Source organism: Ovis canadensis, chromosome 17, assembly GCF_042477335.2.
Source record: "Ovis canadensis isolate MfBH-ARS-UI-01 breed Bighorn chromosome 17, ARS-UI_OviCan_v2, whole genome shotgun sequence".
NCBI lineage: Eukaryota > Metazoa > Chordata > Mammalia > Artiodactyla > Bovidae > Ovis > Ovis canadensis.
Window position 1 is genome coordinate 67,955,309 of NC_091261.1, and position 23,203 is coordinate 67,978,511.

The following is a 23,203-nucleotide window of genomic DNA, read 5'->3' on the forward strand; positions in this document are numbered from 1 at the left end:
AAACAGCATCTGCACGTGATTTGTCTGCACTTTAAAGTTAAGCACCGCTCTGGAGTAGAAGTTGCAAACTCAGATGCCTACCAGGGTCAAGCAGGTACCCTGAATGACAGATGTTGGCCGGATGGGGCCATGCAAAGCAGAGAGAGAGCCCAGGCACCTCCTAGAGGGGATGGCCACTCCAGCAACGTGACTTGCATTGTACCATTTCTCATGTTTCTAAAAGAGCCCAAATGGCTTCATATGCCATATACTTATTTTTAAAAGTTGTGCACGTGTGCTAATTCGCTTCAGTCGTGTCCAACTCTTCGTGACCCTATGGACTGTAGCCCTCCAGGCTCCTCTGTCCATGGGACTCTCCAGGCAAGGATACTGGAGTGGGTTGCCACGCCCTCCTCCAGGGGAATCTTCCCAACCCAGTGATTGAATCCGAGTCTCTTATGTCTCCTGCATAAGCAGACAGGTTCTTTACCACTAGCGCCACTGGGAAGCCCAAGTAAGCAACTTATTAAAATTGTGAAAATTCTTGCGGGCCCCCTTCCCGCCACCCGCCTTCTGTAGGTTGGGTGGAGGCTTAGCACCAACTTTGGGGAACACAACTTGTTAGTCCTTGTCCTCCTCCTCCACCTCTCCCAGCCCTCCTGGCCTTGGGTCAGCGTGGGCTCAGGGGAGCCTGCCCTGTTCTCAAATGAACCGAAGAGAAACTTAAAAAAGGAGGCAGATGGCTGCCGAAAGCGCTGGCTTGTCTTCCAGAGCCAATGGGCCGTTGGTTTTCGATGATCTTTGCATTGCTTTCCTCCACAAGCAGAGGAAATTGCAAGAGAAGGAAAGGTCTGCAGCTCTTTCCTCTTTCCCCTTCCCACCTCACATCCTTCATTAAGAACCATCTGTTCCTTGAGCAACTGTATACACACCCCAAGCCTGTTTTAAACCTGAACTCTCACTGCTCTGGAGACCTTGTCTTGCAAAAGATTCTTTGGGGGAAATCGCCTCCCGCTGAACACCCCTCCGTGGTAGCCTGCTGGAGCCCTGACTCCCATGTGGAGACCGGAACCAGCCTGCTGGGAGGTGACCCGCTCTCAGACACCGACATCTGAAGAAGGGCACCCTCCCGCCCACCCACCGTCAGGGCCATGCCCCCTTTACTCAAAGAGCAAACAGGAACTTTCCAGCACTCTGCTAGCTTCTTGCTCTACCCACTTCTGTTTGGTAGGAAGTTGAAAATATAGTTGGTTTCCATGGTGATGGTAGCTCAGGCTTAAGAGAGAAATTAAATCCCTGGGTCAGTCCAAAGCTGTAACTTTCTCCCTGATGGCCCCACCCCCGCAATAAAAAACAGCTAACCAGTAGCATTACCAGGCATCACATTTGCATGTGAGCTTCGCTCCTCCCACAGCCCCTGTAAACAGTAAGTAGCAGAGGGCTCACAGAGAGAGGGGCTCAGATGGCATGGTTGGAGTCAGGACGCGTTTGTTTAGCACCGCCTGCTGGTCCAGCTTTGGTGTGCCTTCAGGGATGGATGCAGAGGGGAGACTGGGGGAGCCGAGACCTCTTCAGGGATCCCCAATGACCTTGTTTAGGACAAATGTGCCTTGACATGCTAGAGGCCGCTCGGGCCTGAGAAATCCCACAAGTGATGCAGGATGATCGTAACATACAAGCTTAGATGGGGGAGGGACAGGTGGCCACAATGAGCTGTCCACTGATGATAGCGCCTGAGAAATCTGGAGCCGCCTGTCTTTCAAAGGAGGTTCAATTCTGAAATGAACACCAATGTGAAACAATTATGATACTGGAGAAAAAAATTCCGATAGCTTCAGTTTCATTATTAGAAGTTTTAATTGTCAAAATAAAATTGTCAAAATTGTCGTACCGTGTGTTGACGGTACGAACATCTTAGAAGCCGCAGAGGACACACAGGTAGTGGGGAGCGTGTCCCGCTACTGTAACACAGCATGACGACTGTCATTTCTCGGCAATTCCCTTCCGGCCTTGGAGGTGTGCCTTTGAGGAGGGGTCTGCTCTCCTGGCATCAGTATGGAGCAGAAGTGGTACTTAAACTCCCAAATCTCTGTCTTTACCCCTACGGATCCAGCAAGGTTAGTCCGGACAGAGTCTGTCCCGTGTGACATCAACAACCCTCTACGAAAGCCACCCCGGTATTCGGACCTGCACATCAGCCAGACGCTCCCCAAAACCAACAAAATCAACAAGGTGAGACTGGGGTTCTTCTGGGTTCAGGCGTGCTGGGTTGGGGCCTTACCAGACGAGGAGCAGGAGGGAAGAATGTTCTCAAACAGGACTCAGTGGCTTGATCTGGGAGCCTTGCCCTTACTTCCCAGCACCCCTGGGCTCTCTCCTCCTTCTGTGTGACTTGTGTCTAGGAAAGTTTTGGGGGGCATCCAGCCATCAGTGCAGAGCGAATGTGCCAGAAGTCTGTCTGATTTAGAGAGAGGGCACCTGGCAATGGGAATGAATGAAGGTGTTGATGGGGGCACAGTAGGGATGGAAGGAGAGCCTGAGAGGGGATCCTTAGTTGTCCAGGCTCCACCCTCTTTGCTCTGAGCTGTTTCATCATCTGCCAGGATGAGCTTTGCAGAAGGTTCTGCACTCTCTGACACATCTGTTGAATCTAATCACCCTGGGAGAAAGGTCTGTTTCTGAGCTCCTGCTGGAGACCAGGTAGATGGATCTGTGTGGGATCCCTGAGCTCTGAGCCATAGCCGATCTGGTTGGCTTCTGATTGGTCCTCAGATGGTGGTCAGCAGTGGGCCTTTCTTTGTGTCTTTCTTTCTAACATGGCCTGGAAATTTCCACTGGGGATTTCCTCATTCTTTGTTTGATCTGTGGGTTGGACGACACCAAAGGGATCCCAGGGACACCTAAAGCCTCATGGATGAGGAAGAGGTAACACATGCCAGCAGGTGGTTTCTCAAGCCCTGTGGTGCCTCCGTGCATTGTGTGAAAGGTGGATAAAGTGTGGGCCAGTCCAAGTGTGTGGACAGTCACCCACCCAGATGAGCATCTCTGGCCGCTTGACCTCTCCCTGGCAACCAACCATACTCTCCCTTCTGTGCATAAGGCTGGGGAGGGCCTAGCCCCCTCCCTAATCCATTCTCCACACAGCAGCCAGAGTGATTCTTAATGAATGTAATTTGAATCATGCCACCCTCTGCTGAAAAACCCTCCTGTGGCTTTCTGTCGAGTGGAGGAAACAGTCAACCCCTTCCTGCAGTCTGCAAGCCTCCATGCACAACGGGTCCCTCCCTCCTTCTCCGACCTCCCTACCAAAGCCCATATGTTCTTTTTCTCTCTAGCTGTCACCTACCGCACTGGGTCTCAGTCATTCGCCATCTGGCTCCTGTGGTGTCGTCTTAGGACTTGATGATACACTTGGCCTCTGAAGTCAGGCAGACTTGGCAGCCAGTCTTGGCTTCCTCCACTTACTTGCTCTTAGAGTCTCTGGGCAAGTTACTTAATCTCTCTGAGCCTCAGCTTTCCTGTGTGTAAAATGGGCGTGTTCCAGTTATTCACAGCTGTGCAAACCAACAACCTCAAACTTAGTGGTGGACATCAACAGCTCTTTAATTATGCTTGTGGAGGCTGTGGGTCAGGTATCTGGAAAGCAGTACAGTGGGAATGTTTTTTTTCCTGCTTCATGATGCCCAGGGACTCAACTGGGAAAGCTGATGCAGCTGGGGGCTAGAATTGTCTAGAATATAGATTGGCAAACTATGGCTCACAGGCCATATCTAGTTCACAGCTTGGTTTTTTTTGTGTGAATTAAGTTGTGTTAGAACAAGCCACGTTCATATTTTCTATGGCTGCTTTCAAACTGGAGAAGGCAATGGCACCCCACTCCAGTACTCTTGTCTGGAAAATCCCATGGATGGAGGAGCCTGGTAGGGTGCAGTCCATGGGGTCGCTAAGAGTCGGACACGACTGAGCACCTTCACTTTCACTTTTCACTTTCATGCATTGGAGAAGAAAATGGCAACCCACTCCAGTGTTCTTGCCTGGAGAATCCCAGGGACGGGGGAGCCTGATGGGCTGCCGTCTATGGGGTCGCACAGAGTCGGACACGACTGAAGTGACTTAGCAGCAGCAGCAGCAGCAGCAGCAGCAGCAGCAGCAGCAGCAGCAGCAGCTTTCAAACTACAACAGCAGAATTAAGTAGTTATAACAGAGAGCACTGGCTCACAAAGCCTAAAATGTGTACTAATGAGCCATTTCGAGAAAAAACTTGCCAACCCCTGAACTAGAGGCTCCACTCACGTGTCTGGGCTGGGATGAGTCACAGGCTGAACTCAACAGAGGGTCTCTTTGGGAGCAACTACACACAGTCTTGCCTTGTGGCTTGGGCTTCCTCACAATATGGCTGCTTCAGGGTAGTGAGCTCTTCTTACACGGCACCTCAGGGCTTGCAGAGCCCTTCTCATCCAACAAGGTGGAAGCTGCAGAGGCTTTCATAACCTAGCGATATAAAAGCCCCATGCACTGTCTTGGCTTGTCACTAGCCAAGGGCTGTCAGTGTTGCTTCTGCTGTACTGTGCTGGTAGAAGCAGTTGCAAGCCTACTTAGATTTGAGGGGAGGAGGCGTGGTCCCACTTGTCAGTGGGAAGAGTCCAAGGAATTTGGGGCCACATTTTTAAAATGTCTCCTGCTGAGCAAGAAGAATACTAACCTCAGAGAATGGCTGGGAGGATGAAATGAAATAATCAGTGTAAGGCGAGGCACTTGGGAGAGGTTCCTGGCATGTGGATAAGTGGCCAGGAAATTCTAGCTATTTTTATAAGCTTAAATCTTGGGCTTCTAATCACAGTGTCAGGCTGGGTCCACTTTTCCTTTATTTTTTGGTAAACTATGTAGGTCTCTAGGGGAGGGTCTCCCACTTCTGAAGTTGGGGTGCTTAGGGGGTTCCAGTGGTGAGGCTCCTGGGAAGTAACTATAACCATCCTTTCCTTTATGACCTTTTGAGGGGTGAGTGGCACAGAGCCATCTCGAGACCTTTCTCTCTGGCTTTACAGACACAGTGAGCCTCTCGGTGTCAGGTGGGACAGAAACATGGGTCAGATAGATCGGTGACTCTGACATTGTTCTGCTTGTCTGCCAGCAGGAGAATTTGATAAGAGAAATAAATTAACCTCTATTTAGAAAGCAGCTTTGGCATGAAGGTGGACAGGAGCTATCAGAGAACTGGGTTATTTTTTTTCCCCCTACTTCTCTTCTCACTAGCTCTACACAGATTCTTTCTGTCAGGCAATGATGTGGTTAGTGCAATAGATATCTGAGCCAATTTGGTCTGAAGACTTCCTTTCGTTGCTCTGTCTCCTCTCTCGTCTAGCTCTGTCAATCTAGTTTCATAAAAACCTAGCCTGTTCACCCAGCCTAATGGTTTGAATGTGCATTTTGGAATCAGAAGGTCTGGGCTTGAAACTCAGTTTCTTCATATGCTCTGACCGAGCCAAGATCCTTCTGCCTTTGTTTCCCCCTGTGTAAAATAGGCATTCTAATAGTAGATGTATCGGGGGTTGTGGAGAGGATTCGGTGCAGTGATACAGGTAAAGGGTTTAGTCCTGACACTGGATCCTCAGCGCATGGAAGAGCTCAGGGGTGAGGAAGAGAGACAGTGGGGAGGAGAAAGAGGAACAGGAGGAGGAGGAGGAGGAAGAAAAGGGGTGGAGGAGGAGGGAGAGGAAGAGGGAGGAGCAAGAATAGGAAGAAGAAAGAAGAGGCAGGAGGAGGGAACGGAAGAAAGAAGAAGGATGAGGAGGACGGAGGACAGGCAGGAGGGTGAGGGGATGGAGGAGATGAAGGAAGCGGAGGAGACGGAGGAAGGTGAGGAGATGGAGGAGAAGCGACAGCACCAGGAGCATCTGCAGGCTCCCAAGGGGTCTAGTCTGTAAGGCGCATGCTTCCACATCAAGGCATCGAAAGCCCCACCTACCTGGGTGTCCGAAGCTGAAGATCTGCCCACTGCAGGGATGCTTTCTGGAGGGGCTGCCTTCTCGCTGTCCTTTTCAGCTGGTTGCAAGGAACAGAGCCTCATCTCTGCTAGCTTAGCACGAGGAACTGTCTCTTGGAAGGATTGGGCATGGGGCAATAAGAGAAAGAGGAATCCTGGTTAAGGAGCTTAGGCTCATGAAACTGGACGTAGAGGACAGACTTGTACTCAGGTCAGCAGCTCAGACCCCCAGCAAGACCATGGCTCACTGTTCTGGTCCTCCATCAGGACAGTGGTCGGCTACTGTTTGTGGGTCCCCTCTGGTCTGTTACTGTTGACTGTTTTCCTCATCCTCTGCTCTCCTCTTTTCTCCCATCTTCACTTCTGCAGCGTAGAAGCACTCCTGCTCCTTGTTACCTCAGCTGATCTGTTTTCTGGCCTGTCGTGGCTCCTCTGTCCCCTTCAGCCTCATCTCCTCTCCACCTTTGCTCTGCTTTCTGCTATTATTCCTCTGGGACCCACTCATGTTTATTCCAGGTATCATAGGTCATTAAGCAGCTGCTGTGATGCCCTGACTTTTGGTCCTGAGTTGGGAATGGGCTTTGGAGGTCACAAGACAAGGCTGTTTAGGAGACTCTGTTGGGTTGGAAGTGGAGAAGGGCATGGCAACCCACTCCAGTATTCTTGCCTGAAGAATTCCATGGACAGAGGAGCCTGGCAGGCTACAGTCCATGGGGTTGCAAAGAGTCAGACACGACTGAGCGACTAACACTACTACTACTACTTTGGGGTTGGAGGTGGGGACAGTTTCCATGGGAGAGAGAGTTATTATTACTGCCATGTCAAAGTCAGTGCACAGCTGGTCGAAGGGGAACCTGGGAAGCGAACATGTTTCTTTTGATTCTCAGAGTCAGATGTGAGTTCTCATTACTTGGTTCAGCCTTCTGTTTCTGCTTCTGGGCTGGAGATGGGGACCTGGGCCACTAACTCTCTGTATGACTCCAGCACATTGCCCCGGTGTCTGAGTCTCAGCGTCCCCATCTACGACATGAAGTGGGGGGCTGGATGGTTTCTGAAGGATGTTTCCACATTTTAGCTGCACTCAGAAAGAGGGATTACACCATTAGCCCTTCCCTGCATGATCTGAGAAAGTCTGAGTTTCCCTCTGATGGAAGACAACCTCCTATTGGGACACAGATCTGGGTCTGGCCCAAGGAAGGAGTTCCCCCTCCCATTTAGCTATTCTGCTGGGGAATGTGGGCACTGTGAGCACTTTTCTCTTCTGCTGATTCTGTTGATTCACACCAGCCCTGAGCCTCAGATATGAAAGAGACTGAATTCCTGCCTTAACTGTTTTCCTCCATAAAGACAACTTCTCCTTGCCTCCCTCTCTTTATCTCGCCTCCCTCCTTCCTTCCTTTCCATTCACTGATACATATAACACTTACTAGCCACATCTTATGTTTTTGTTTCTGTGCTAAGTTTTGTAGATTCCAAGATAAATAAGGCACAGTCTAGTAGGAGGACATAAACCTTTTCTCCCCACCCCCTTCTCCTTATCCATCCGTCTTTTCATTTCTATTTTCCTTCCTCTAGCACACATTTTTCAAGGGACCACAGTGGGAATAGGGAGCTTCTAGCCTTGAGGACAAAGACAGACAAGCAAGCTGAGAAGTGATGGTGTTGAAGCAACAGCAGAAGCCAAGACCAGTACTAGAGCAAGCTAGTACCAGGCAGGGCCATTCCCAGGAGGAGGAATGTGCTGACCTGGTTGGTTGAGTGGGAGGTCAGGGGAGCTTCTCGGAGGAGGGGCAATCTGAGCTGCATTTTGAAGAAAGAGCAGGCATCTTCCAGGCTGACTGGGGCAAAGCTGGGAAGATAGTGTTAGTCACTCCGTCGTGTCCAACTCTTTGCGAACTCATGGACTGTAGCCTGCCAGGCTCTTCTGTCCATGGAATTCTCCAGGCAAGAATACTGGAGTGGGTACCCATTCCCTTCTCTAAGAGATCTTCCCGACCCAGGGATTAAACACAGGTCTCCTGCATTGTAGGCAGATTCTCTACCATCTGAGCCACCAGAGAAGCCCGTTCCAAGGAGAAATAATAACATCTCCCAAGCCTTGGAGATGTGAGATAGCCTGGTTTGTGTTGGCAACTGTGGGCCATTTGATGTGACTATGGCAGTCGTTGTAGGAACGCGAGAAGAGGAAGTGATGCAAGCCCAGGTCCAGCCTGAATGTGTGCATCAAGAACCAGCATTTTCATTTAAACATGCTCCGTCATTTGAGCCTGATCTGTATGCCTAGCAGGACACAGTTTTTAGCACAAACCTTTATGCTTTTTAAATAAGGCTAATGTGTTTTTGCAGAGCATCTATGGAAACTTCTTTGCCCATCTATGAGTAGAAGTTCAAAGAAGAGAGTCTTGCTAGGATGGATAGATGCCTGACTTTCATTTCCCTTTATCCCTCTACTGACACAATCAGTCGCTGACTTCCTCTGAAAACCTCCTATGCCCCCTTTGACTGTGTGGTAGCTTCACAGCCCAGCCACATAAAACTTAGCCCACATGTCACTGCCTTATTTTTCCTTACATTAACAAGTCTGTTGCCAGGAACATGTAATTACCATTAGGTAAATTAGGATGGAGTAAGAAGACTGGCCTCCTGATACCTTGCTATTAAAATCAGATCAGAATTACCTCCAAGGTGGTCTTACGTGGAAGGTGGCTAGAATGAACTAGAGCATGACCGTGCCTGGAATAGGACTCTGTCCAGGGCATGTTTGTAGTTGCTTGATCCACACGAGCCACAGAGGGTGACAACCTACCGGTCCTTCAGTGGATGGTTAATCAGATAAACTGGGTACATCCATATCGTGAAATATCACTCAGCAACAAAAAGGAACAATCCATTGCTGCATGAAGTAACTTGAATGAATCTCCAGAGAACCATCCTGAGTGAAAAAAAGCCAATCCAAAAAGATTACGTACTGTATGGTTCAATTTATAGAACATTCTTGAAATGACATTATAGCAATGAAGACTAGATTAGTGGTGCCGGGGGTAAAAGATGGGAGGGAGGGGTTGTGAGGAGAGAGAAGGAAATGGGTGTAGTTAGAACAGGACAGCATGAGGGATCCTTCTGGTAATGGAAACGTTCTGTATCTCGACTGTATCAGTTCAGTGTCTGCCTTGTGATTTCATTGTAGCCCAGTTTTGCAAGATGTTATCATTGGAAAAAACTAAATAAGAATGCATTGTTGTTGTTCAGTCACTAAGTCATGTCTGACTCTTTGCGACCCCATGGACTGCAGCACACCAGGCTTCCCTGTCCTTTGCTACCTCCCAGAATTTGCTCAAACACATGTCCATTGAGTCGGTGATGCCATCCAACCATCTCATCCTCTGTTGCCCCCTTCTCCTCCGGCCCTTAATCTTTCCCAGCATCAGGATCTTTTCCAGTGAGTTGGCTCTTCGCATCAGGTGACCAAAGTATTGGAGCTTCAGCATCAGTCCTTCCAATGAATAGTCAGGGTTGATTTCCTTTAGGACTGATTGATCTCCTTGCAGTCCAGGGGACTCTCAACAGTCTTCTCCAGCACCACAGTTGGAAAGCATCAATTTTTCATCACTCAGCTTTCTCTGTGGTCCAACTCTCACATCCGTACATAACTACTAGAAAAAGCACAGCTTTGACTGGGATCCCTTAAAACTGCATGCAAATTTGCAGTTATCTCAAATTGAAAGCTTAATTGCAAAAATAAATGCTGTCACAAATATAATTGCTTCCATTTATTGATAACAAAATGCCTTATCCCAGTGCTAGGGATTTAGGTACATACATCACCTTAAACTTCACAACAGAGCCACACAGTGGGTGTTCTCAGCCCACATGAAGGACAAGGAGAGACTGAAGCTCGCAGTGGGGAAGTCACTGATGTGGAGGCAGTATGACCTCATGGGAGTGGAATGACCTCTGGGAAAGGGGCATGCACAACCCGGTTGAGTGCCCACTGGGCCTCCAGACGAGGAATGCCTATTCCCCACCCCCCACCCTCCACCCTTCTATGCTCGTTGGTATTTGCTATACTGACTCTGGAGTTTGGCAGGTAAACACACCTGTTGACAAAATCAGATCACACAAAACCATCCTTGGGTACCTGGGGCCATGCTGAGTGGTGGAGCTCTGAGTGATTCAGGGACCAAATTATCCATGTGCTGTGAGTGAACAGGTTAAGGTACCCCTGAAAATGCTTAGCTCTGCCGACTTTGAGAGGTAGGAACCTCTTTCCTGGGATGCTGAGGTTTGCTAGTATTCCCATTTTACAGAGGGCAAAACTGAGGAATGGTGAGGTTAGGCATTTTGTTCAGGATGCATGGGGAAGAGGTGGCTATGTTCCCCTTTCCCTCACTGGGAATTCTGCTCTTATTACTTTCCTGGGGCTGCAGAAACAAATTACTGCAAACTGGGTAGCTGAGACAAAACCCATCACAGTCTGGGGGCCAGGAGCCTGAGGTCAAGGTGTCAAGCAGGGTTGGCTCCTTAGGGAAACTCCACGGGAGAATCCATTCCATGCCCCTCTCCTAACCTTCAGTGGCTCCAGCAGTCCTTGGCATTTCTTGGCTTCTAGAAGCCTGTCTTCACAGCACCATTTCCTCTGTGTGTCTTTCCTTTCCTATTTTTCATAAAGACACTTGACATGGGAGTTTACGCACCCCACCCCACCCCAAATCCAGGATGGTCCCATCACATTTAGGTCACATACTGAGGTTCTGAGTAGACATGTCTTGGAGGGGAGACAGTATTCAGCCCACTGCATGGATACTGGCCCCACCCTGACCAGCGCCATTCTGAGGATGTGCACACGGATTCTGTCTTCATCTTGGCTTTAGAACAGTTTCAAGGGCCAGAGGAGGCTGTGCTGGTTCCAAACGAGATGCGGGCAAAGATGCTGCAGGCTGGCTCTCGCACTCTCTCTTGAGCTGTCAGGCTGCTGATTCTTTAATAAAACACTCGGGAGGAGAGGCGTTAGGATGGGAAGAGCTCTCTGGGCACCTCAGCAAGGGACTTTCCAAAACCAGAGGCCCGAGGAGTGTGGCTATCGCCCGCCTGGCTTTCATTACGTGGTAACCTTTCAGCCCGGGCTCCAGGCAGTGGGCAGGAACTTGACTCAAGAGACTGCCTTCCACAGCTGGATGCAACCCAGTGGGGGGTGTGGGGAGGCAGGTGGGACTTTGTGGGGGGTGGTGTCTGGCGGTTGAGGAGGAGGCACTGAGGATGCGGAGGGGGTGGGCTTCCCCAGCAGCTCAGCCTCACTGCTGCAGTGTCTCCGCCTCTCTGCCTGCCCCTGCCCCCACCCTGCCCTGTTTTCCTTCTTCAGGACCACATCCCTGTTCCTTACCAGCCGGACTCCAGCAGCAACCCCTCGTCCACGACATCCTCCACGCCCTCCTCGCCAGCACCCCCACTCCCGCCCAGCGCCACGCCGCCTTCTCCCCTACACCCTTCTCCACAGTGCACAAGGCAGCAGAAGAATTTCAACCTGCCAGGTACCTTCTGTGCATGGGAGGTCACGGGGTGAGAAGTCGGGTTCATCCAGGCCAGTCCGCGTGAGGGGTGATAGGTTGGAAGCGTATGGATCAAGCCTTACCGTATGCAGGGCAACTGCTGCATAGTCCCTTATGTGACCTTTAGAGCAGCCACAAGGTAAGTAGGATCAGCTCCATTTTACAGATGAGGAAACTGAGGCTCAGAAGGTGAGGGGACTCTCAGAGACTCTGTCTTTTGGGAAGCAGCAGCCCGGGTTCTCTACCTAAGTCTGAGTCACAGGGGGAGCCATCTGCTCTGGAGCTAGACATTGCCTTCAGTGCAAAACCCCTGGTGGGCCGGTGGCTAAGACTCCATACTCCCAGTGTCGGGAGCCTGGGTTCAAACCCTGGTCAGGGAACTGGATTCCACATGCTGCAACTAAGTGTTTGCACACTGAAAGCTAATGATCTCGCATGCCCCTATGAAGATTGAAGATCTAAGAAGAACTCAGACCTAGCGCTGCCAAAGTAAAGAAGAGCTAAATCAGTTGAAACTGGCAGTGGGATCCTGTACCAAGGATCTCAGGGCTCACACACCTGAGCAAGGCTGCATTCTGAGTCTGCGCAGCCATCAAGACAGGGCTCCGCAAGAGCGAGCTGGCATCCAGGAGTCAATAGCCAGCTCTCTCATGTCCCTGCCCTGTGACCTCTGGCTTCAGTTTCCACACCTCTGAGAGGATGCAGGTGGACAAGAGGACCCCAAAGGGTCTTCTGGCTCACAAACTCCAGGGCACTCCGCCACTGACCTGAGACCATGTGCTGGGCTGTGAGACCATGGAGAAGCCCTCGTGTGCAGTGTTCTGGCTTCTTGGACTTAGGAAAGGGATCTTTCTCAGCTCTCAGGTGAGACAGACCTGAGTGTCTTCCCACCCCTTCTGGGGCTCAGCCCAGCCCACCTCCTGTTCTCCGACCACAAGGACACTTCCAGCTCAACCATATTTGTAGCACCATAGCTGCCTTCAAGACAGAGGCTGGCAGGATGAGGTCTGGTTTGACGAGTTGGGACCAGAGTCTAGCTCTATGTTGTTCACTATGGTACAGACTAGGCACACATGCCTATTTAAATTTAAATGAATTAAAAATAAATACAATTAAAATTTTAATTCCTTGGTCACGCTTGCCACATTCCAAGTGCTTGAGAGCCACTTGTGGCTAGTGGCCACCTTGTTGGGCAGCACAGGTATAGACTATTTCCCATCATTGCGGAAAGTTCCACTGGACAGTGCTGGTCTAGAGGTTGGTTTCCCCTTGAGCCAGAGAGCTTCCTCACAGGGAGAAAGGAAAAAACCCCAGGTCCTCAGTAACAGGTCACACCTCCAAGCCTACCCAGCCGCGAGAAAATATCTGGGAAACAAATGAAGACTCAGCCCCACATTTGGGCAACACCCAGATACATCCACTCATTGAGCATAAGCTGCTCATGTCAACGTGCCCACACCGCTTTGATCTGGGCTGTGTCCGAAGGGATAGAGTGCGTCCTAAAGACTTGCATCATGGGGAATTTTTTGGTTCAGTCCAGTCCCAAGGCAGCCTCATACCTGTGGTGTGAGGGCCCCTCACCTGGCAGCCAGCAAGGACCATAACGGAAATCATCAGCTGGAACCATCTCAGTAAGTGCCTCCAGGTCAACCAGGCAACAGTGCCCAGCGTCTCCATAGACTGAGGGTTCCCACCAGCACCCCCAGCCATTTCCACTTCCCTGGAAGGAAGCGAATGGGAAAAAAGCCCTTTGATACCCCCTTTACCCCTTTGACCCCTCCCCCCTCAATCTCTCCTAGAGCTGTTCCACCCCTCACCCAAGATATTCACTTCAGGGCTATTTTCCTTGTAACCATTTGCTGCTTGTTTACAGACAGGAGGCTGGCAAAGGACCTCTTAAGGGGGAACCGCACATCAAAGCACCAGCACTCTTTTATCTCTAGGAGACTCTGCTGGCATCTTGAGTCGCCAGGGGTGGTCCCTGTTTCCTTCATCCCTTTAGTCAGAGCCGTGGGGAGGGGTCTTGACCAAATTACTATGCTAGCCTTCCAGCAGGTCTGCATCTACTCCATGGCAGGTCCCAATAGTGCCCTGACCCTCTTTGGGGAGTGGACTAGCGGGTCCTCTGGGTGAAGGCGCTTTAGAACAGCAGTGTGAGCTCTGGAACTGGGCTAAGCTAAGCTAAGCTAAGTCACTTCAGTCATGTCTGACTCTGTGCGACCCCATATATGGCAGCCTACCAGGCTCCCCCATCCCTGGGATTCTCCAGGCAAGAACACTGGAGTGGGTTGCCATTTCCTTCTCCAATGCATGAAAGTGAAAAGTGAAAGTGAAGTCACTCAGTCATGTCTGACTCTTCACGACCCCATGGACTGCAGCCTATCAGGCTCCTCCATCCATGGGATTTTCCAGGCAAGAGTACTGCTTGGGTTCAAATCCCAGCTCCATCACTTAATATCTATGTGCTGTTGAGCAAACTACTGACCTCTCTGTGCCCCTGTTTCCTCATCTGTACAATGGGGATAATAATAGTACCTACTTTGTAGAACCCTCAAAGGGCTCAACATTACCATACATGTGCAAAGCTTAGCAGAGCACCTGTCTCGTCCAAGAGCTAACCGAAGGTGAGCTACTTTCATCATTATTAGATTAAACACAGGGTTAGCAAATTACAGTGGCTACCAGTGCTAAGTAATATGCCCTAACCAGAATTGTCGAAATAAAGATGAGGTCCCTAGATACCCTGAAATTGAGAGTAGGAATTAAATTAAACTTTTAGGGGAGGTAATTTGGCATTGTCAGTGTTTCAAATGTACTTTCCCTGGACCAGCAGTATCACTTCTAAGAATTTATACACAGAAGTGTTTGCACAGGGATCTATAATGATTTTTTTGGCAGCAGTGAAAAATCTGGACTCAACCCAAATGCCCATCAGGAGGGGAGTGTTTGAATACACTGTAATATATCTGTATAACCAAATACTCAGCCACCCTTGAAAAGAATGAAGTAGCTCTTCGTAAATATCCTGGACATGGGAAGAAATCCATAATATCTTTTAAGTGGAAAATAAGTGATTTGCAAAAGCACTGGTATAATAGCATCCTATTTGTTGTAAAATGATTTAATGTATTTACATGTCTATATTTATATGTGTGTGTGTATGTATTTGTATATGCGGACAAATGTCTGCAGGACTTCATGGCAGGTGTTCTTTCTAAGAAGAGGAATTTTATTTTATGCACTTCTGTAGTGTATATAATAGCAAGAAACATGCATCCATTTTATAATTGAATAATAACAATAAAATGCAGTGTTGGCGTAGAAAACAAAATAGGATGCTTCCCTGGTGGCCCAGAGGTTAAAGCGTCTGCCTGCAATGCTGGAGACCTGGGTTCAGTCCCTGGGTTGGGAAGATCCCCTGGAGAAGGAAATGGCAACCCACTCCTATATTCTTGCCTGGACAATCCCATGGACGGAGGAGCCTGGTGGGCTACAGTCCACAGGGTTGCATAGAGTCGGACACGACTGAGCAACTTCACTTTCACCCTCTAGAAGGACAGTCAGACCTTCCCCCACCCCCGCCGCCTGCCTAGGCGGTTTTGGCAAAGTTCCTCCAGGGTGACAGGCATCTATTCTGTTCACACAAGGCCCCGGTCACCTGTTACATACTCCAGACTGTGAGTCTCTGTTGATGGGAAAGGAGCTTTGGCTCTGGTTTCTTGCCAGATATTGAGTTTTCTGAAGATAATTCAAGCTAACACCTAGGTATAACAATGCCCCTGGCACTGGTTACTCTAGAACATTCTTTTTGTAAAGAGACTGTGTGGTTACAGGCATTTGACTCAACGGTTAACCTCAGGGCCCTTGAAGGACACCCTTCACAGAATCTGGGATTGTGCTCTGCTGGTTGGGTGGACCCCCTTGCTCTTTGCCACTCCCTTCAGAATCTTGGTGCCATGTTGGACATGGCACAGTGAAGGGTGGAGGGCTTCGTTTGGATCCCAGATTTGCCCTCTCCCACCTCTATGGCCTTGAATATGGCACTGACTCTGTTTAGGCCTCAGTTTGTCATCTGTAAAATGGTCTGACCTGCCCGTTTGTATGACATTTGCTGTGGGAAGGTACATGAAGGGACTTTTAAGGGACTGTTGTATGGGTTCCTCAGACTAAAATGTTCAAACGCCTTCTTCCTTTGGAGTAACCTGGTGCCGTGTTTAGTGTCTCCTCCATCAGAAAGTCAGCTCCATGACACTAGGAAACTCATCTGCTTCACCTACCCCTACACCCAAAGCCCAGCCCAGTGCCGACTGCTGAAGGCACTAATTAAATGTTTGTTGAGTGAATGAACAAGTGAGCAAGTGACTTGAGGCTCGTTTACCTCCCAGAACTGTGGGCTCTTTTTCTTTAAACAGTCTCTGGCCCTGAATTCCATCCATTCATTTCTTTGATGAATGTTTATTGAGCATCCACTATATACCAGGTACTGTTTGAGGCACTGGGTAAGGAGCAAGGCATACATCAGATGTGCCCTGTATGAGTTGACTGTTGCCGCTGTAACAAATTGCCATGAGCTTAGTGGCTCGAAGCAGCAGAAGTTTATAACTCTACAGTTAAGGAGTCAGAAGTCCAAAGTCAGTTTCACTGGGCTCAATATCAAGGTGTCTGCAGAGCTGGTTTCTTTAGGAGGTTCTAGGAAAGAATCCATTCCCTTGCCTTTTCCTAGCTCCTCAAGGGCCGCTTGCGTGCCTTTGCTCATGGCCCTACCTCTGTCCAACCTCTGCTTCGTTATCACATCTCCTCCTCTGATCCTCTGACTTGGATCCTCCTGCCTCCCTCTCATAAGGACCCTTGTGATTATACTCAAGGTTCACCCAGGGAATCCAGAATAATCCCCTTATCTCAGGATCCTCACCTTAAACTTATGCAAAGTCCCCTTGGTCATGTAAGGTAACATATTCCCGGGTTCCTAAGACTAGGATGCGGACGTCTTGGGAATGGAGTTGGCGGGAAAGGGCCTTGTTCTGCCTGTCACAGTCTCTGCCCTCATTGAGTTTATAGCTTAGTGGAAGAGACAGGTGTTAGCCTAGCAGACACACGAAAACAGGATTTTAAATTGTGAGTGCTGTGAGGAGAGAACAGTGCTATGAGCAAAGTCAAGAGGCTGAAATGTCAGAGGCAGCTGAAGGCAGGAGGGAAGTTGTTCAGGCAGACAGAGGGGAGCACATGTAAAGGCCCTGTTACCAGAAAGAGCTGGAAACTTGTGACTGATGGCTCAGAGTGCCCATAACCAAGGCACCAGGCAAGGCTCCGAGCTGCAGGGCTGAGGCCTGGGGGGGCCTTGCAGGGAACTGCGTGGTTTAGGCAGGAGATGATTTGATCTTTCCACCTTCCTTCTAGAGCCTTTCTTTCGGATGGCCACTGAGGCTGCTCCTGAGGAGTCCATGGGGAGGGAATGTGGCTTTGAGAGTGGAAGAGCCTTCAAAGTGGCCTGTTTGTCTCTCTGACCTCTGGTCACCTGCAACCTCTCAGTTCCCGAACCCTCTTTGATACCAGACAGCCAGGAGCCACTCAGAGTCATCAGCTGCCCCTGCTTCTCTCTGGTGTCCATCATCAGCAAGAACAGGCGGGGTTCACAGCACCCTTTCCCTTCTCTGGCCGAGACTCTTGCCCTTTCAGTCATCAGGAGCGAGCTGTCCTCAGGCCACGGAGGGGTCCTGGCAGGAGTCGGAGGCTGTGTGTGGAGGCATTTGCCGGGTGTCCCATTGCTGGACACCTGTCCCTTCTCAGAGTGACACCCATTCCCCATCACCAGCCCCTCCTCTTTAAAAGAATGTTTAACTGCCAGCTAACCTTTTCTGCAGACACTGAATCCCCAGTTCCAGTTGGGGAGGGAAGAAATAAGCCAAGTCTCTTGAGAATCCCAGGTAGTTTTTCTTTTTTAATTTTAGTCCTGTTGACTAATAAAATGTCCACATGCAATGAAAAAAAACCTAAGTTATCTAATGGAAGAAGGGTCCCTGACATCACGGAGGTCAGATTTCTTTTAAAGCTGTGTTCTGTAACCTTAAACGAGTTGCTGCCCAAACTGGGTACTTTGTTTTCCAGAATTAGAAAAATGCATCCATTTGGGTTCCAGCTAGCTAAGATATTTGGGGGATTGCTGTGCTAAAAGAGACTTGAGTAATTTAACAAACATGAGCAGCTCACTCACTGGGTGCAAGGCTCAAAGCCAGGTGCTTGGATCCTGAATACCAGAACTTGCTGTCCATTCTGGGATGGGGGTGAGGTTTATAAACCAGTTCCATCCTCAGGGCCAGCTCACGACTGAGTTGTTTGAAACTCTCTGTCTATGAATTATAAAGCATTCTTGTCTATTAGTTAAGAGAACTTAGAAAGATATCAGCTTATGCATCGCTGTTAACCCTGATTCTGCATCGTCCCTGAGCTCTTATCTCATATAATGATGAGCTCAGCCCTGTGTAGGAGAGATTATTATTGGTCCTCATTTCACATATCTGGAAACTGAGACTTGGAGAGAGATGCCCAAACTTTCACAGGCAATCAAAGGAGGAACACAGATTCAACCCTACAGGATTGGGTTCTGGATTCCAGGTTTGGAGCCACTGTACTGATTCTTGCTGAGCCAGCTTGTCCCTGAATGGATAAAACTGTTTCTGGAAATGTATCCACCAGCTCAGACTCATATCTGATCCCATCCCTGCTTACTGCCTTTACTTGAGGATATAAAACTCTGTGTGACCTGTCTCCTGCCCCTGACATCCCTCTTGGACCCCGATCCAGGTTCTTCACCCCACTGGAGCAGTGATAACACTGGAAACCTTGGGGATGTCTGGAACAACTGGCCTCCAGTGAACAGACAGAAAGTAAAATGAATTCTAGGAAAATCAGCAGTAAATCTGAGGAATTTTCTTTTATGTTATCTTTCCTTAGATACAGAAATTTGTGCCTTTGCTAGGCAGGATAATGGTCTCATCCTGGGTCCTGTGAATACGTTACTTTACACACCTAAAGGAACTTTGCCGCTGTTACTGAATTAAGGATCTTGAAGTGAAAAGATTACCCTGGATTGTCTGGGTGGATTCTAAACACAGTCATGAGGATCTTTTATAAGAGGGAGACCAGGCGATCAAAGACAGTAGAAGGCGACGTCAGGTTGGAAGCAGCAACTAGGGTGATGGGGGCGTGAGCCAAGAAATGGAGGTAGATTCTCCAGCTGGAAAAGGCAAGGAGAAAGTTCTCCTTTGGGGCCTCCAGAAAGAAGAAGCCATCTATGACTGTTTTCAGGCTTCTGACCTTCAGAACTCTAAGAGGAGTTTAACTCTAAATTTGTGTTAAGCCATCGAATTTACAGTAATTTGTTACAGCAGCAATAAGAAAACCAATACAATGCTCAGTGCAGAAAATTAGGAAAACATGAGAAACACATAGACCGCCTTGACCCGGTGCTCCTGGCCCTATCCCCAACTTCTGGCAGTCCCAAATCTGATCTCTGCTTCTGTGAGTTTGATTGTTTTTTAGATTCTGCATATAAGTGAGATTGTATTATTTATCTTTCTCCATCTGACTTATTTTACTTAGTATGGTATCCTCGAGGTCCATCCCTTCTGTCACAAACAGCAATGGCAAGATTTTATTCTTCATCATGGCTGAATAGTATTCAATTGTATATGTGTGTGTGTGTGTGTGTGTGTGTGTATACACACACACGCATATTTTCCTTATCCATGTGTCTATCAATGGGCACTTAGGTTATTTCCATAACTTTGGATGCTGATTTCTTTTCCTTCAGATATATACCCAGAAGTGCCATTGCTGGATCATCTGGTCGTCTCATTTTTACTTTTTTAGGAGCTGCCTACTATTTTCCACAGGGGCTGCACCAATTTACATTCCCACCAAGGGTGCACAAGGGTTTCCTTTTCTTTACATCTTTACCAATATTTGTCATTTCTTGTCTGTTTTGATAATAGGCATCCAAACTGTGAGGTGATACGTTATTGTGGTCATAAAGGATTTTCTTAAGCCACTATAATCACTCTGCCAGAAGGGAGAAAATTAATTCCCTTATGTTAGATTATAGATTAGAGGCTTTCTCTCTCTACGTGTGTGTCTTTATGGGTTTAACAAAGATGAGATTGTGCTCAGGATGGCTCTCCAAGGTGGGGTGCTCTGTCTTTAGGGAGTTTCAATGGGAGGGTTGGCTTGAGTATTTCTGGATTCTTTACACATGTTCTCAGTCCCTTAGAATTCGGGGTGTCTGCAGAAGTCTGGAAACTGTCAGGGGTGGGCAGAGGACCACAGGGTGGCTACAGGAGCCCCATTTGTTACCTGAAGGGCCAGCTCCGGGGCAGCACTCACTGTGGTATTTTCTTTCTTTTGCAAGCGTCCCACTACTACAAATACAGGCAGCAGTTCATCTTCCCAGGTGAGTTTCCTGTGAGCTTGGTTTCTTCCAAGCGAGCCCACTGAGACGTGGCAGCTGCTGTGAGGGGACAGAGGTGAATGTTGCTGGGGTGGACGAGCCCAAAGAGGATCAGGTGGAACCACCCAGACCACAGGCTAGTGACTGGCTGTGGAGGCGGAGGGTAAAAAGGATGGGTAGTCCAAGGATTCAGTGGAACCAACGAGGTCCCAAAGCACAAATGGAAAGGCCTGAGTGGGTGATCTGCAGTGCAAGGATGGGAAAGGGTGGGGAAGGGTCCAGAAGCCCTTGGTGGAGGAGAGATGGTCAAAGAGGCTGGAATTGGGCATAGGACACATGAAACCAAGAGGCCTCATTTTCCCAAAGGGGACTTAGGAGTGAGCAGGACCCAGAGATGATGCTTCAGTGGTGCTTCAGGCCAGAGGCTTGGGGGCTCCAGCAGCCCCATAGGTGCCGATGGGGAGTTTTGTTCAGGATGTCATCTTGACTACTCATGCATCTCAGCAGGTAAATTCAAGTGGCCAGGGAAAGAAGAGAAGGGATTGGGCAGCCAGGGACTCCTGATCTGTCGAGAAGTTTCCCACCGCTGGCATCTCCCAGGAATCAGGCTTTAGGGGGAGCCCGTGGACCCCTTGTCTGGTTTCTGACTGTCCAATCTTTGGCTCTCAGATGTGGTGCCAGTGCTGGAGACGCCGACGCGGGCACCCCAGGTCATCCTGCATCCAGTGACCTCAAATCCAATGTAAGTGGGACAGAGACCTCTCCCCCTGCCCTGGCCTTCCAGTTTGCTCAGGATCCCTGTCTTCTTTCTTCCTCTTCCTGGAACTGATGGGGTGGGAGGCAGGGTCGGGGGGGAAGCCTGAGGGGGCCATAGAGACAAGGGAATAACTTGGGCAGAGAGAGGGGAGAATGTGACAGCCCAGGCCGAGAGGGACAGTGCTAGTCCCCGTGAGTCACTTCTGCCGTGTGTCTCTGGTCTTGCCAATCAAGTGTGACTTCCAGGGGCCAGACCATTTCCTTCAGACCCCCAGACCCTCCTGTGATCAGAAAGACAACTTCCCCCAGGCAATAGCTAAACCTTAATGGAAGGGCAGTTATTCTACATCATTATCCCCTGTTTAAAAAGGAAAATTTAGGTTTATGCTAGAGATCAGTAACTTACAGCAAATGGGACAGACCCATATTTTTGCAAATAAATTTTTATTGGAACACAGCCATGCCCATTTATTCACAACATGCTGTCTATGGCAGCACTCGGACTATAACAACGGAAATGAGTCATTCCAACAGAGACCACCGTGTGGCCAGCAGGCTCTAAAATATTTACTATCTGGCCCGGCAAGTTTGCCGATCCCTGGTTTCTAACATTACAAAAATAAAACGAGCTTATTTTGTGAAATTTAAACTATTCTATAAAAAAAGAAAAAGAATAATTTATAATTGCACCACTCTTAGAAGTGTGCTGTATTCATATTTTACATACTTGTGATCTAAACTGTGTGCAATTTCCATCCTGCTCTGTTTATCCCTTAATGCTTTAACATCATATTTTTCATACTATTCCAGACTCCTCATACACATGGATTTTAAAATACCATATTGAAGTGGAATGATTTCCTTAACCGTTTCTCTACTGCTGGATCTTACATCTTCCCATATTTCACTGTTATAAACAGTTCGGCAATGAACATCTTTGTGTGTGATGTCTTTAGCATCCTTAGGATACAGGCCCTCTTTCTAGGCACTCTATTGCTCGTGCAGCCAAAGTGAAATCACCTTCCATAACTTCTGTGGTTGTGACCCAACTCTAGGGCATGCTAAGGACCCAACTTTGGTTTGACATCTTTCCAAACTCACATTTTTGCCTACCTGGTTTTTCTTCCAGCTCCCGCAGCTGCGCCATCCTTTCTGACCCATGTTACCCACTTTGTTAAAGACCCAAATGGTACATCCCTGAGATCATAGGAGCAGCAGTTTGCCGGGGGATGTTGTGCTGACATCTAGCTCCAGATCGTTTCTCTGCAGCACATAAACTAATTCCACAATTTGTGCAAGATGAACTCCAGGTTATTAACTGAGAGTCAGGGAGTGCCAGTGAAAATCAGAGTCAATAAGTGCCCACGATCTGCTTAAATGTGCGTGGAGTGATGGGAACTGACTCTCTGCAGCAGGGAAACCATTTAATAGCCCTGGCTGCTGTAATCGCGCCTTGATGCAAGCCGATGGGGGCAGCCCATTCTGTTGGGTGTGGGGAGGGACTCCAGCTGCATTGTTCCATCTCCCCCAGGGCATCAGATTTCCAGCGTGCGGTTTCTGCCTTTCGAAGCTGTACTATAAATTATTGGTTAATAGGATGGCAAATGCTACTTCTTTCTTCTTCTTCTAGCTCTTACAGTCTTTCAGGCTCCCTCTCACCAGGAGTCTCTCCAGCAAGTGGACTGACTCTGTCTGCAGGGTTGGCAGCTTCCTGGTGAGGTCTGAAGGTCGAGATAGGGGAGCCCCCTTCAAATAAGGAGATGGGGTGGGGGAATCGGCTAAGCTTCCAGCTGGGAAATAGGAAGGGGCCGTGGCGGCCATTGTGATCCTTTTCTCCCACCAGTTCCAGTTCCCTCTGGAAATATCCTCTACCTTGAAAACCCACCCCGCCCCCACCAAATTCTTTAACACACACTGTTCCTTGCATCTCCCTCACGTATCCTGCGCTCCAGCACGCCCACAAATCCCCTGCATGTGCACCCAGCTCACGCGCACGCAGAACAACCCCCTCACAGAGCACATCCCATGATGCCCACACGGCCCTCAGTGGACACTTAGCACTCACGGTGTGTGTGCCCCCAGCTCCCGTACCCTGTTTGTTCCCATACTCAGAACACAACTGCAGCTCAGCAGCTCAACAATGCATGGGATACCCACACACTCGCACATACTCGCACACACACCTGTGTCTTCCAGTCCAATACAATCTGTCTCCTCTTCATTCTCACCCACACATCTCCACTGAACGTGATTGGCAAGGTCCAACTCAAAACACTGTGAACTTTCAAATTCATCCAGTGATCCTCTCTCTCGGGCATTTCCATCACCATCCATTTATTCAGTTCATACCTAACTTTTGACCCATGTTACTCATAGCCTTTCTGCACTAGTACTATACATATTCCTTAAGGTCAGGAAGCCATGTCAGTCTCAATGCTGTATCCCTCTGAGGGTCTGGCACTGTTCCTGACTCTTAATTCTAATCAAATGGGTGAA

At 49.0% G+C, this 23,203-nt stretch overlaps 1 protein-coding gene across 1 annotated transcript in view; it reads left to right on the forward strand.

The window, feature by feature from the left end:
• The window catches only part of KSR2 (kinase suppressor of ras 2), a 454,968-nt gene that overhangs the window by 369,119 nt on the left and 62,646 nt on the right, over window positions 1–23,203 (forward strand). Inside the window, exons 9-12 of the mRNA XM_069557572.1 lie at window positions 2,085–2,211; window positions 11,322–11,490; window positions 19,913–19,954; window positions 20,621–20,693. Of these exons, the coding sequence (XP_069413673.1) occupies window positions 2,085–2,211; window positions 11,322–11,490; window positions 19,913–19,954; window positions 20,621–20,693 (411 nt within the window). The remainder of the gene's footprint in view (window positions 1–2,084; window positions 2,212–11,321; window positions 11,491–19,912; window positions 19,955–20,620; window positions 20,694–23,203) is intronic.